The sequence below is a fragment of the Trachinotus anak genome, unplaced genomic scaffold (assembly GCF_046630095.1).
Source record: "Trachinotus anak isolate AG129_WGS33_773 ecotype Australia unplaced genomic scaffold, CSIRO_AGI_Tana_v1 ptg000008l, whole genome shotgun sequence".
NCBI lineage: Eukaryota > Metazoa > Chordata > Actinopteri > Carangiformes > Carangidae > Trachinotus > Trachinotus anak.
Genome location: NW_027273859.1, coordinates 27,406,327 through 27,421,697, shown reverse-complemented (window position 1 = coordinate 27,421,697; position 15,371 = coordinate 27,406,327). Strand labels below are relative to the sequence as shown.

Here is a 15,371-nt window from a genome sequence, read left to right as displayed (position 1 = left end):
TGTTTCCAGTTATTTGTGCTAAACTAAGCTAACCGGCTGCTGGTTGTAACCTTGTATTTATTGGACTCAATCTTCTCATCTAAAGTGCGATTTATACTTCTTCCAAACTGCAGGTCTAATACTGGACAGCATCAGAAACCCTCTCCTCACACCCACTATGAACAACCGAGTGCAACACTATGAATGTCTGAAGATATGCACTATAATCCCCGTTTCAAAACACTAATGTGTTTTCACTCCACCTTCCAGTGTCACCACAACAACCTTAAATTTATTTGGTTTTGACGTGGTTGTGCAGCACATCTCAAAGTCTCTTTCAGAAGGCGAATAAGCATTTTTCCCAAAATGTTCCTATTAGCGCTGCAGTGTAGGAAATTAGAAGGATATTGCATGAACACTGGTGTTTAAACTTCCTCATCCTCTCCCTGGTTTAAATCAGTCAACTTATGGTCTTCAAAACACTTGCGCTGATTCTTTTTTTTTTTTTCCTCACGTCCATACACATCTCGACAGTTGTCAGCCTTTGATGACAAGCTCTAGTGCATCTAAATGTTCTATTCACCAGCGTTGACACATATCAACACACATTTGCTCCCTGTGTTGTCCCCACTGGGTACGTTACTGTAACTGTGCGTGCTACCGGCATCATTCCCACACAAATGATGTGACCCTTTGTAGCTCGGCCGTTGAGCTTTTTGCCCATTACCTTCCTACAGGTTGAAGTGCATAAGGAACATAATGAACTCAGATTCTTTGTCTCCAGGCTACAGCTGTAGTTAAGACCTGCCGCTAAAAATAGCCACACTCATCAGCATTTGCTGCACATCTCTTGCTTTCCTTCTCACCTGGATTAAAGTGGCAGTGAAGATGGCTGGGATGAAGTTGTCCTTCAGTTTAAAAACCTCCATGTACCTGTTGACCTTCCATCTTAAAGAAATGTCTCCAGACTCAACCCACAAGCCTTTAATCAACATTTATCAAAACGCGTTTTCTGTCACTTGGACACAGGTGAAGCCAGACTTCATGGTCTTCAAGGAAAACACATTTATTGTGTTTGTTTTATTGTGATGCTGTTTGAGCTGCTTCTTCTAATTTCAGTTGTTGCTTTGTTATTTTGACAGCGTGATATACAAATGATATGCACAATACAAAGTGCAAGAATGAAATTAAAAATGTAATGAATATGCATATTGGCTTCTATCATCCAAGCACACTGATAACACTGTATCTTTGACCAGTAACTTGGCAAGAAATGTTATTACCCAACATCTGCCTGTGAGTCATGAGTTTTGTGTTACGAGGCTTTGCATAACTGTGTGGGTGACATCTCATGTTTTGGTGTGTGTGTGAATGAGAAACAGAAAGATGATGGGAGAGAGTAGGTGTTTGTGGTTCTTATGCAACTTTCATAGTCATCATAGTCATTCTCCTCTTTGTGTGTGTGTGTGTGTGTGTGTGTGTGTATGTGTGTTATCAGTCGTCAGTGCACAGGGTCTCCAGGCCAAGGACAGGACAGGCTCCAGTGACCCGTACGTCACCATCCAAGTTGGCAAAACCAAGAAGAGAACAAAGACCATCTACGGCAACCTGAACCCAGTCTGGGAGGAGAAGTTCAGCTTGTAAGTGCAGCGTGTTATTTTCTACCTGCTTGTAAAGTTCAGCTGAAGTTCTCAGAGGTCGTGCAAAGAAAACAGTGCCACTGTCACAATCACCTTAAACCTTAGATCCTTTACTTAAAGGCCCTGCACACCTATGGTAAACCCACACAGGTGATTTCACTTTGAGTAAGAGCTGCTGTCAGGACTACGTTGGTGTGTACAGATCTACATCTCCCCCACACTCCCGTTTTTTTTCATGTGTTTGGTACCGCACATCATATTTATTACTACATGTTGTCCTGTGAAACACATGTGAGGGTGTGCAGGGCTTGAAGGAAAAGTAGAAATACCACAAAAAAACTCAGTTATCAGCCAAACCCCTGCATTCAAAATCTGACCTAACTACATCAATAGTAGCAGTAAAAGAACAAATTATGCAGACTGGCCCCGTTCAGAGTGCTATATTATTATACATGTAAATATATTTCTATTTCATTACTGTCAACTAGCACGTCCTTCACTGTATTATTACAGATTACTTCATATAATGTTATATAATACTTTAATTTGATCTCTGACCAAGCAGTTTATTTTATAAACTTCCATTTGTTTTCTATGAAAAATGTTACAGTCAAAGAAACTAAAAACTATAGCTAAAAAATATAATTCTGCTATAGATTGTATATAAACTAAAAACTCTGCATAAATGAAATACAGGGCCACTTGTTCACTTAGTAAGATGTAGTGTGTAAATCATTCTGTCACTTGCACACAGTTTCAGGTCAAAGGATGTGTAGATGTATAGATGTATAGATGTATAGATCTAGAAGGATGTATAATTTGAACTTTTCACTGAAATATAGTGATTAAAATGCTGTAAGCTAGACATATAAAAAAACTTGATATTTTCATTCAGATTTAGCCACGACATCTAAACTTTTTTTTCCCTTGCAAATCAACAAATCACTGCTTAATTAGCTCAGAAAGATAACGAGACTCAGGCTTTAAACAGTTTTGAACATATGCTAATTTGCTCCATGCATAGACCCTGCACCTCAGCCGTCTGCTCCAACACTCACTCATTTATTAAAACGTCACCCCACCCACCTGTCCCTCTGTCACCACAGCGAGTGCCACAACTCATCTGACCGCATCAAGCTGCGCGTTTGGGACGAGGACGATGACATCAAGTCACGAGTGAAGCAGCGTCTGAAGAGGGAGTCCGACGACTTCTTGGGTCAGAGCATCATCGAGGTCCGAACGCTGAGCGGAGAGATGGACGTCTGGTACAACCTGGGTACGCAGTCACGCCGTGGGAACCATTGTGTGTGTGTGTGTGTGTATGTGTGTGTGTGTGTGTGTGTGTGTGTGTGTGTGTGTGTGCTTTAGTGTTGATTTGCTCATTAGCAGAGAAGTAGGAACGCTCACTGTTCAGTTGTCATCTTAGATTCAGAGTTCAACTTAAGTTTAATTCTGACTGCTGTATCACCTCAGAGTAATTGTGTGTGTGTGTGTGTGTGTGTGTGTGTGTGCGTGTGTGTGTCTCCACTTACAGAGAAGAGAACAGACAAGTCGGCGGTGTCTGGTGCTATTCGTCTTCAGATCAGTGTGGAGATCGAGGGAGAAGAGAAGGTGGCGCCCTACCATGTACAGTACACGTGCCTTCATGAGGTAACACACACACGCACACACACAAACAAACATACACTCGTCATGGGGAACCTGACAACAGACCTTCAGTAATAAGCTGAAGTATCTGGCCTCTGTGTTTGTGTTTGTCAAACACAGACATGTGCACGGTGGCATTTTACCTGAATCTGTAGAGATCTGAGAACCAGTCGAGGCCACAACCATGAAGCAGAAAGTCAGACTGTTTTCATCACAGATTCATCACTGAAATACTAAAGCAAATCCTCACATTCTGAAATCTGCTATATTTTTATTAAATCACTCAGAAAACAGTCAACCTAGAGAAGATAGAGAAACCTGACAGCAGAAATGTAAAAATACATTGAGATGGTTTTGGTTCTTAAAACACTAGAAAAGTGTAAAAATATGGGACTGTTAGCACTCAACAGTGACGTGTCCCAAATGTCGGAAATGTATTTAGCTGTAATGATTTTCCAACAACCACTCACTCCCTCTTGTATATTGGGTGTTTCTGTGAATAACTAATTTAAACTCCTGGATGTCGTGCATCCTGACATTTGCTTGTTCGACCTCTTTCTGCCCAGAACATGTTTCACTTCTCCACGGATGTAGAGGGAGGCGGCATGGTGAAGATCCCAGCGGCTCAAGGAGACGACGCCTGGAAGGTTTACTTTGACGAGGTGCAACAGGAAATCGTGGACGAGTTCTCCATGCGCTATGGCATCGAGTCCATCTACCAGGCCATGACGTGAGTGTTATTCTCTGCGAATGAACGTGTGCTGTAAATGTGCAAATGTGTCTGTGTTTATGTAAGTTTGCATTCTCTCCAGCAGTCGGTTCATTCAACAGGCTATGACCTCAGCCGTTGTGGCTAAATCCAATCAGGAAATGCTTCAAATTAGTATGATTGTGTACAGTATTTGTGTATCTGACTGTGTGTCTGTGTGTGTGTCTGTGTGTGTGTGTGTTGAAGTGATGGGAGGTGGGCAGGGTTGTCATGAACTATAAACAGCATGCAAATTACTTTATCTCATCTAATGAGGAAAGATGACCTGTCACTTCAGAGATTTCCCAACTGTTTGATTGGATCATTGTAGGCAGGTGGCAAGAGAGACTCCGTGAACACACACACACACACACACACACACACACACAGTCACACACACACATTTACACACACTGGTTTAATTGCATTAATAATACTGTAATTTGACCTTAAAAGCACAGAGAAGCTCTTTGTATTTGTTTCAGGAAGGAGCACAATCACGTAGCACAATCATACTAGGAAGCATTGAGTAAATTAAAGTTGTTATTGTAAATGTCCCAGACTGTGTCCCAGTGGGAATGAGGATATGAGCCAATCAAAAACACGGACAAATGAAAATGCACAAACTGTCGTCATTATAAAAGTCTCACTTCTCACTGAAAGCTGAACTTCAGTCACATTTTGGCCTCTTTAGTAGAACTGTTGAACAGAATTCATTATGGAGCCTGTCAAGTGTCTAGTATTTGTGTTTGTATCGAATATGTGTGTAAGAAATTCAAAAGAGAACATTTAAACGGCTTTAAAAAATAAATGCACACAGGATATTGTCCAGTCTTAATTTGCACAGTGATATATGTAATTCCAGCCAACACACTTCCTGTTGTCAGTGTCACGTACTGCAACAATACTGAAAATTTACTTAAGTAGACAAGTACAATTTAATTTTGGGAACAAAAAAACACATTTTAAAAATGAGAAGGATCAAAATCAAAGCATGACGAGATCCTGACTTTTAGTTTCCAGTATGGATCATGCTTGATCCAAACTTCCCATAATGCACCTTGATAGCCTGTTTCATTAGGCCCCTCCCTATCTTCACACCCCCAGTTGCTAACTCAGGCTCTTTTATGTTCATATATCACTAAACTAAACATAATGAATGGCTTGATTAAGTTCAGAAACTTAAACGGCACTGGACGGGTCAGGTGGTGGTGGGTGGACGGCAGACTGCACAGCTGTCACACCACAGACTGGGGATCGCATCTAGAGTCCCATGGGTTGAGTAGTCTTCCCCATCACAAGTCAGCTGACCTTAAGTTGCCCCTAAATGATTTTAATGTGCAGGAATACATTCAGTACTTGTGAGGCTTCTCCAAATGCCAAAACAGCTGCCAGCCTGCCAGTATCAGCTTTAATCAATACAACTGTCTACACAGGCTGAAAGAGCTTGTGTCTCACTTACACTTCACGCAAGTGCACAAGTAACTGCGTCCGTAAGAGTATTTCAACATGTCAAGCCTGTTTTCTTTAGTTGTAATAATATTAAAACATATTGTTATATTGTCTGTGATATTAACTCAGGATAGATGGAGAAGAATGGCTACAATTTTACACTGGTATCTGCAGCTTAATTACTTTTTGTTTCTCTTTCATTCTTTCCTTTCTCTCTCATCAACCACCAATTTCCTCCTCCTCTCCCTCTGTCTCATCCTGTATCCTCTTCCTTCTCTGTAATTTGTTTCCTCCTCTGTCTCCCTGATCTCTCTCCTGTTTATGTCTCCTGCTGGACCCCTCCTCGCTACCTCCACCCCTCCCAAACCACCCTCCTCTCACCCCTCTTCATATCCATTTTTTTTTAACTTATTGCGTCAATCTCCCTCCTTCCCAACCTGCTCGTCTACTTGTTTTTCTTCCCTCTCTAAACCTCCGTCTTTCCGTTTCTCTTCAGCCATTTCTCCTGCCTGTCATCTAAGTACATGCTGTCGGGGGTGCCAGCAGTGATGAGCACCCTGCTGGCCAACATCAATGCCTTCTACGCCCACCCCACCGCCTCCACCAACGTCTCCGCTCCGGCCAGATTTGCAGCCTCCAACTTCGGGGTAAGTGACCACCACACTCAATAAAATCAACATAGATGAACACAAAAGACAAACTGTCGAATTCTCTGTAGCATGTTTGAAATGCGCCACCTGATGAAACATTGTAAGAACTAGATTTAGTGCAGACTGTCAGGTCAGGGTGTTAAAGCTGCATGTCAGAGAACATCTCAACTTAAAAGCATTAACAGGTGATTGGACTTGAAAACAAAGTACTCAGACATCTGATTGGGAAATACACAACTATCTTTTACTGCAGTGGACAGGAAATGGACGACAGGAAAACAGATCTATAAATAAACTGACTATCTGACATATCTAACTGAAAAACCAATGCTGACATTAGGAAAGTTAAATTACTTAAAGTTAAGTTCTGTCTAAACTTAACCATCGAGGATTAAGTCAGTCTAAAACTTCAGTCAAGCTAAAGTTAGCAAATAGTGATAAACATATCATTTGTACAGTTGGGAAATAACAGTTGGAGCATTTCAGCTGTGGTTTGGGCTCAGGGTAGATGCTAAACATAGATGTCTCATGCATTTCTTTGTAAGGGTTATGGGTTTGTTCTTTCTCTGCCTGTTTCTTTTTGTCACGTCTGATGTCTCTATGTGCACGATTTGATTCAGATGAAACCTGAGGAATGATACGTTCAGAACATCATGTCATCAATCTTAAAATGACCCTGACACAGACAATGTTTGCACCACAATTACAGGTCAAAACCATGACACTGACTGTGAGAAGTGTCTTGAGAAGATCTGTCATTCTTGGTGGACGATATGTTTACCTTGTCATGTTTGTCTTCCCGATACATTTTGGGCTCAAAACACCATTAAAATATTGAGGGTAGTCTATGAATTCGATGAATTCAACATTTTTTACCCAGAACAATCACAAGAAAAGGGTTTTCCTTATTTATAAGACTATGTAGGTTTGAGTCACTGTAATCTAATGTAAAACACTGACTTAAGAAATTAATATTCTCTGCAAGCCATACTCTCTGAAAGGAGAGTCAAAGAGGTGCAGACATTCCTAGAAGGAGGCATAACTGAGATTTAATCTTGGAAAGGTGAGAAATGTTTGAATTAACCTTTAAGCTACAGTTTGACTTTATGTAGGTGTCACAAAGTCCTCACACGGACGGTGTCCCAGGGTTGTCTGTAAAACTTGGAGCTTTATGATGTGACAGAGCTGTTTCTCAGAAATATCTATGAGACTGACCAGTACAGAGCCACGAGGTGTTCGCTCATGCTGTTAATAATCTCCCTCATTAAAACGTAATGTCTTATCACTGTGGGACCTTTGCAATGCCTCTGAACTTTGCGGTGGCCCAAATTCAGCCCACAGGTGGGGGGACAATGACAGCTAGAGGCCGAGCTTAATGACTGCTGGGATCTTTGCCAATAGTGTCGACTTCAGTTCTCCTGCTGGTTACACTCCAGTGATATACGAGCGACTGCAGGCAGCATGGTCCTGCTTTAATGGGTCAGGGGGATGTAGACAGACTTGCTCTCACTTTGGGCTACAACATTGTGGGTCTATTTCTGGGGGGGCAGCTTGGTAATAAGTCCCGCTGGATAGGCTGATAAGTTCATCTGTGTCATTACATTTCAATGAATTGAGTCGTTTTTTATGTGTGTTTCTTTCCCTGTTTGGTGATAGTCAGTAACACTCAAATGACTTCACAGTAATTAATGAATGAATCAGCATAATTTAATCTATGAATAAATGCATGAATTATCATTCAGTCTAGTCAAGAGAACCCACACTAATAAATTAATAGCTACTGGGTAATGTGTTGTATATAAAAACGAATGATCCTAAACTAGATACAGTGGTGTCCAAAGGTCTCACCAGCCTGAGACCACATTCACATTTCATAAGAGTGGTTCAGGCTTTTGGACACCGCTGAATATAAATATCATTGTTTTGCATCTTAACAAATTTACCTCTGGCATTTCTATATTAAATTATGGACTGTGTAGTATATCTAGGTGCTTATCGAATTGTCTAAGGGAGAGACGAACCCTAACAAGTCACAAAATGTCAGGTTTCTCCTTTTTATTCTTGCAAACATCCTGTACATAGTTTTACACTTAACAAAAGACTAGTGTTTTTATTTTTGGCATTAAACTGATGTCCATCTTTGATGTTGATCTGCTGTGATTAGTAACTATTCAATGTATTTCTATGAGAGAGATCACGTTTTATTCCATTTATTCCTTTATTATTTTTTGTTTACATGTTACTCAGTCATCATCTTCCCAACAATACCAGTCTTTTAAAGTATTCTTCCATCCATTCCTTGTCTATACTGCTTACCTTTACAGGGTCGTTGGGGGGCTGAAGCCAATCCCAGCTGACTTTAGGCAAGGGTGGGCTAACACATAGAGACAAACAACAATTTATGCTCACATTCACAATTCACACGGGCAATTTAGTGTCACCAATCAACCTAATGTCCAATGTGAAAAACCTAGAGGGAACCCACAGGCCCCGGGGTTCGAACCCAGAACTTACTGTGAGGCGACAGCGCTAACCACTGCACCACGGTGCTGCCCTGAAGTATACTTTTTATCTAAATGTGTTTTTTATTTCAGTATATGAAGTATACTTTTTATACTGAAATCCAGGTAGTTTTGTTGATAACATCTGCTTTCCTACACTTGTGCTCTGTCCGTCTGCTCATTTCTTTTCATTTGCTGGAGCTTTTTTACTGCTCCTGCTGTGTTTCCTCTCAGACAGACCTTGAAAAACACTCACTTTATTTTTCCTGTCTCTTTATCAGGTTCTCCATTACTTTTTTTTTGTTGTTTGTTTTTGGTTTGGTTTTGTTGTGTTTAAATGTTGGGCCAAGGCAATTTCACTGCACCTGCTGCCATGGCAATAAGGGGAATTTCCTAAATTGTACGACTTCACTTCCTTTCCTCTTGTCTCCTCTCCTTCACCCTTTATCTGTCTGCATAAGAGGCAGTCATATGAACTGCTCTTCTTCTTCTCTCCATTTGGTTGTTTTAACCATTAAATTACTTTCCCAGGGAATAGTCACTGAGCATGTACGGTGTCCTTCTGTTTGGCAATGCTCCTTAGCCATATTCACACCATGAGAGGTCCTTAGTTGACGTAGGACAGATGAAACTGCAGTGGACATCTACTTAAACAAGCTCATTTTATATCAGAAATATTAGGAAAAAATCTGAGCAGCAGCAAAATCTCTCATAATTGTTCCCTGGCTCGTGAGCAATTCCTGCTCTTCATAAATTCATTATTGAAAGTGCAGTCCTTGCAGCAGAGCAGGTCGTGGATTAAACTGTTGATGATGAGTGTAAAATGTGTGTTAATGCCAAAATTTAGATTGGTTCTTTTGAAGTAGCACTTTCATCACAGGCTTTCCTTCCTCGTCTGTGCTCATTGGTACTTTTGTGACTAAAAGGAGGAAGAGGATGCAGAAGTGGTCGGTGTTAATAATGACTAAGTAGCTCCAGGCTATTTTGCCTTAAAGAATTTAGAGAGGTGAGATTTACATCTGCTTCAGCAGTCAGACACATATGCCAATAAATATCAATTCCAAGGGCACCTTCCATTTTAGTGGATTTTCTCCAACATTTTAATTGACAGGTCACATAGTATCAATATATTACAGATATTAAAATATTTCCTAGCAAGGAAGTGATGTAAAACTTCATAATTATTATGTTTTACTGTTTATTAAAGGGGAAATGGAGATGGAGTTAAACTGGTACACTTAAATTAACTCCAGTCAACCAAGAGAGGCTTTTGGTCAGTGCTCAGCAAAACTGTAAACAATGCAATACAGAATAAGTGAAAAATAAACTTAACAGTAACACATGAATGTTTATTTGGGTTAAAATTTAAGTTTCTGTCAGTTCATCTAAAATGAAGTCGTCAGACTGGACTCTGATTCACATTTCAGGAGAACTGAGACCTTGTCTTGCAGCCAAATTATTCCAACAGTTTTTCGACAACTTCTATTTAGCTCTTAAGGTATTTAGGCGTTTCCTGCTTTGGGCAACAGCTCCTCTAGGAACAAAACAAATCATGATTAAATGTCATCTGCCTTCAGCAGCTTGTTGAAGGAACCTTTTATTAGCTTGTGGTGATTCTGACTCCGCTCCACCAGGAAAACAGAGAAGCTTTGGTGCTGAAACCAGCTCAGTTTCATCAGTCTTCAGCGTTGTGTGAGGAAATGTCTTTCAAAAGCAAAAAGAGAAAGAAAGAAAAGATCAGAATAAATTATACTAATCACACCTACACCTACTTTTTATGTTTGGCTTCCTCTGAGCATCAATGGCAAATCAAGTAATGTCCCAAGAGTTGGATGTGGCAGAGCAAACACTCTGTAGCTGTCTATTAATAAGTACAAAAGAAAAAAGTAAGGGTTAAAAACTAGACTCACCAATAAAAGCTGAATTAATTTTATGTATTGAAAACCCACAAAATAAAAAAAACCTACTATAGGTTCATTTAATTGGGCTGAAAATACAACAGCTAACAGCTAACACAGGATTCCTCCAAGACAAATGTACCTAATGGCTGTGAGCCAAAAAAGTTCAGCTCCAAATGATCATTGCAATTTTACCTTCAGTTTTTTTAATCAGGCTACTTTACTTAATTGTTAGGTGAAGGCTTCAGGGTCAAAGTATTAATTATTGCCTGTTTAAAAAGAAATTCATCAGCCATCGGACTAATTGGAACATATGCCAAATGTTTTATGGTCACATAAATGGTGTCACAGCAGCAGAGGACAGAGCGATTCCTGAACCCCAGGATGGGGAAAGGAAGTAACTCGCCCCCCAGCGTGTGGGAAGAAGGTAACAAGTAGAGTGGAGCCAGTCACCATTTTTACCAGGACTCTAATGAGAGAGGATGAGCTTGTGTGTGTATGAGTGGACGAGGGTGGCTTTGCTTCAGGGAAGGACGATGTGACAATGTGTTATTTTTAAAGGTCAAAACTGAGCTCTCGTCCTTGTCTCAGGCTTTTTAGGTCAAAATGTTTGTGTGTTGCTGTGTTTCACACCATGAGAGTGAGGACGGCTTTGGAAAATGAGGACATTTTGTTCTTCTTCAAGGGCAGTTTGAGGGTTAGACTTAATGTTAGGGTAAGACTGAGGTGTAGGGATCAGTTTAAAGGCTAAAGCTGGAGATCTTCTATATTTGTAAGTAAAAAAAAACACAAACAGATCAATCTGTTAAGGGTTTAGTCTGTCTCTCAATGGTTCCTATTGAACATGCAAAGATTATGGCACATATTAGGCCACAATGGACAGTATAAGCAAGACTGAGAGTCTGCAGTCATGCTAGCAGCTCTTCAAAGGTGAACTTAGCTCTGCAGCGCTTTGAGCCAAACATTCCTGCAATGTTTTGCAGGTATTTGGTCATGAAGTATTGGGCGAATTAAAATTTTGACATGATAGTGGCACTAGAGGACAAGACCAAAGTCAGTAGAATCCATCCCATAGTAAAGGTAACGTGCTCAAAACTGTGGAGAGGTGTGCTCAACTGCAGAAGACGTCTTAATGGTTGTGGGCAGTGAGGAAGCATGAAACTTGCAAAGAAGCAAGTTTTGACAGATATGCGGCACATACTTTATTCCATAAGCTGACGTTTTAGGTATTTTTTATTTATTATAATTCACACAGACTGGCCGGTACATCCAGTTGTCCTGGAAGCTTTGTATATGGTGTGATTGGTTTTAGTCTTTAAGCCCTAATCAAGGCTAGAGCCACATATATAACACAGAGTTTAAGATATATCAGCCTTTTGATACAGACAAATATTGTTAGTATCATGAATTCAGTGTTGGTTTTAGTTTTTTCAGAGGGTTTGTTGACAATAAAAAAATCAATTGAATATTACAGTCTAAACCTTCAAGGTTTGAGTTGAGGTTTGGCATGTGCTGTGGTTGTGTAAGTTTGTGTTGGGGGATTTCTCCTCCCCTGTCTAAGATGACTAAGAAAGCTAAAACACACTCTGCCTCTGCTTTCTCATTAAAGTGTTTGCAGTGTTCCTGCCACAATGGGACGCACACATACACAAACACAAGAGTTGGAAAAACTCCTTCAGGGGTTGATTAGAATTTGGCAGTTTTTATTAGTCTTTAGTGCCAGTTAATGTTGGCCATCGTTCTCACTTTCATGCAGAGATTAAAACAAAGGGAAACCCTTTACTAACAACACACAAGCTAATTGCTATGTAACCATGACAAGCTACTTTTCTAAGGAAGAGAAAGACTGAGGCATGACATAAAGAAACTCTTTAACTGTGAGTGTCATTAGCTATTAGACAAATGTGTTTTTTGTGGGGTTTTTTGTGAATAACCAGTTTGGTTTTTTTCAGTGAGGCTGGAAGTGCTGCTACTGTTCTTTTTCTGTGTCAGACTCATTTTATCTGCTCAGTTTGTCTGCCATGTTGTGACTCCCACTACACCAATTTCAGGCTTCTTTATTGGCATGACATGTAAATAGATTTGTTTTGCCAAAGCATATAAAGGAAAATAGCGGATAAATGGGGAAAAAAAATAAGCATTGGGGATACCGCTTGTGGCTGTATCCCAGGTGGTAGAGCTGGTTGGCCATTGAACATAGCATAGCTTGATTCATGGCTCCTTCTGTCCATGTGTTTCCATGACACTCAGCCCAAATTAATCCCAATGAGCAGGCCTTGGATAAGAGTGTGAAAGTCACTGCTCGAATATATCTGTTATATGAATGTAAAAAAAACTATTGTGACATTAAAGGTTTAGTAATTCAATTCAAAATGCACATTATTCTACCACCAGGGCAGCACACATGTCTTGAGCATGCAACAGGGGCTTTCAAATACAAACTGACTGTAGAGGCTTGGTTTCCAGTGGAGAAAGTCCAGGGAACATTAAAGATGCCCAGTGGAGTCCTCTTGTGAACAAAGCCAACAGACTGCATGTACATCCTTGTGTGTGTGCACAGTACAATCAAAAAGAGACCCACTCATAAAAACATTGCTCCATAGCAATATGGTGGTCAATAACTTCAGCTGGTACCTTTGGGGTGGACTTGAAGATGGACAAACAGAAACAGAGGTTCTTCAGGTATTCTTAGGCAGAACAAAGGGAGAGGTTTTATTTTTAATCAGTTAAATGATTTTATGAACACTCTGTAAAAAAAAATAGGTCCTCAGGTCCAATATGAATATAAAACATCCATCTGTATTAGTACTACTCAACTTGAGTGCAGCCTTTGATATGGTAAACCACTCAATTCTATTAGACAGACTTCGCAGCCTGATTGGCCTCTCTGATACGATTTTTAATTGGTTCAAATCCATTTGAGAATTCTTTGTAAGTATGAATGAATGTTCATAGAAAATCAAAGGTGTTGTTCCTCAGGGTTCAATTTTTGGTCCTGCACTTTTGAACGTTTTACATGCTGCCACTTGGAAACATCATCAGGAAGCACGGCATCAATTTCCGTAGCTATGCTGATGATACACTGCTTTACATTCCTGTGTCTTCTGACGACCCAGGACCAATTGATGCCCTTTTAAACTGTATGTTAGATATCAAGTAATGGATGGCAGAGAATTTTCTACAGCTCAGTCAGAACTAAACTGAGGTCTTGGTCACTGGTTCTGAAACAGAAAGAGAAACACAAGCAACCGGGTAAAAAACCCAAGTGTTTTTATTTTCATACATTTTATTAAGGTTAGGTCAGTATATGTTTTAGGACAACAGATTATTATCTTAATTATGGTAGCAAGTACCAAACTATGCTGCCAGTCCTTCAGTGTTTCTGTGTTCCCTCATCACAAAAATAAGCTTTTCATCATCAGCATGGGCCATAAAGTGTGAATCTCCTTTTCCAAACCTCAGTATACTCATGTAGCTCAAATAGCTTATATTTTGATTTTTTTTATTCACCAGAAAAATAGAGTGAGCAATTTGATATATTTTTCAGACAAAACATTTCCTTTTCTCTGCTCAGTCTTCTGTCTTCTTCCCCCTGGTGCAGCCTTACACTCATCGTTCAGACAGACATCTTCAAACACACACAGGCCGCTGCAAATTGCTCGTGTCTGTGTCTCCCCCACTGTCTGAACAAATCTCAGCATTGTCTCTTCTTTGCTCTTTCCAACAGAGAGATCGTTTTGTGAAGCTCCTGGATCAGCTGCACAACTCCCTGCGTATAGACCTCTCCATGTACAGAGTGAGTCTCTGCTTTCAGCTGCTGTTAGTCTTTTCTTCACCACATGCAGATACTGAATAAAGCTTCACTCCCTCCCAGTGACTTGTATGTTGGTCCCCGTTCATTCACAAAAAAGGGACGTGGTGGGTACAGTAGATATAAATCTGAATACAAAAAAGCAGCATTAACTTCTCATCTGCCCCAAACTGAAAACTTACATCTTCTGTTCTTCATTTTGCTTAATTTCCTCCAATATGCTTTTGATGTTAAAATGTTGTCTGCTGCTCAGATGTTGTTTATTTTTCTGTTTCTTAAGCTTATTTAGGGGTCGCAGCAGTTTTTTTTGTCAGGATGATGTTTCTCTGACTTTTGAATTCATTACAGCTCTTTGCTTGTAATAAGATATGCAACGATAAAAGGCTGAGTAAACTGGGAGCTCGATATGATGAAAAAAGGCAAACAGCCACAATGATTGAAAGAAGAAATCAGTTGGAGAAAAGAATTAACCCCATACGGCTTTAGTTCAAAAATTAAGCTAATAAATTTTGATATGCAAAAGAACAGATGGTTAACTGAATTGTTTAGCAAGTGTGTGTGTTTGTGTGTGTGTTGCAGAATAACTTCCCAGCCAGCAGCAAGGCACGCCTCAATGATCTCAAGTCAACAGTGGATCTTCTCACCAGCATCACCTTCTTCAGAATGAAGGTAGAAACAGAATAAACACAATAAATCACCAAATCATGAAACCAAACATCAGATTTCACTGCAGAGGACAGTATATGTATTTAAAACCTGGCTTTCTTGAACCATGTGTTGTTATGTCACCATAAAAAGGCCCCAAGTTTGCAGCAAACACATCCACTCAGAGTTGCAGTGTTGCAGGTTTGATTGCCGACTAATGTCTCTCAGTGTGAGCTTGTGTTGTCGAGATCAGTTGTCTAATGGGAAGACAGAGGATTGTTGGTGGATCTGTGCAAGTGTGTTAATGTTTTATGTATTTATGTATAGAAATGTGTTTGCTGTTCCAGTTTGGAATGAAGCAGGAACGGCTTTGAATCTCACATTTGGCCTCACGTTGTCC

The 15,371-nt window shown here is 40.1% G+C and overlaps 1 protein-coding gene across 1 annotated transcript in view; it reads left to right on the top strand.

Moving 5' to 3' along the window:
* Positions 1-15,371, top strand: part of LOC139624654 (protein unc-13 homolog B-like) — a 168,170-nt gene that overhangs the window by 112,970 nt on the left and 39,829 nt on the right. The window contains exons 16-22 of the mRNA XM_071483945.1: positions 1,478-1,619; positions 2,726-2,895; positions 3,154-3,269; positions 3,833-3,996; positions 5,963-6,113; positions 14,243-14,311; positions 14,906-14,995. Of these exons, the coding sequence (XP_071340046.1) occupies positions 1,478-1,619; positions 2,726-2,895; positions 3,154-3,269; positions 3,833-3,996; positions 5,963-6,113; positions 14,243-14,311; positions 14,906-14,995 (902 nt within the window). The remainder of the gene's footprint in view (positions 1-1,477; positions 1,620-2,725; positions 2,896-3,153; positions 3,270-3,832; positions 3,997-5,962; positions 6,114-14,242; positions 14,312-14,905; positions 14,996-15,371) is intronic.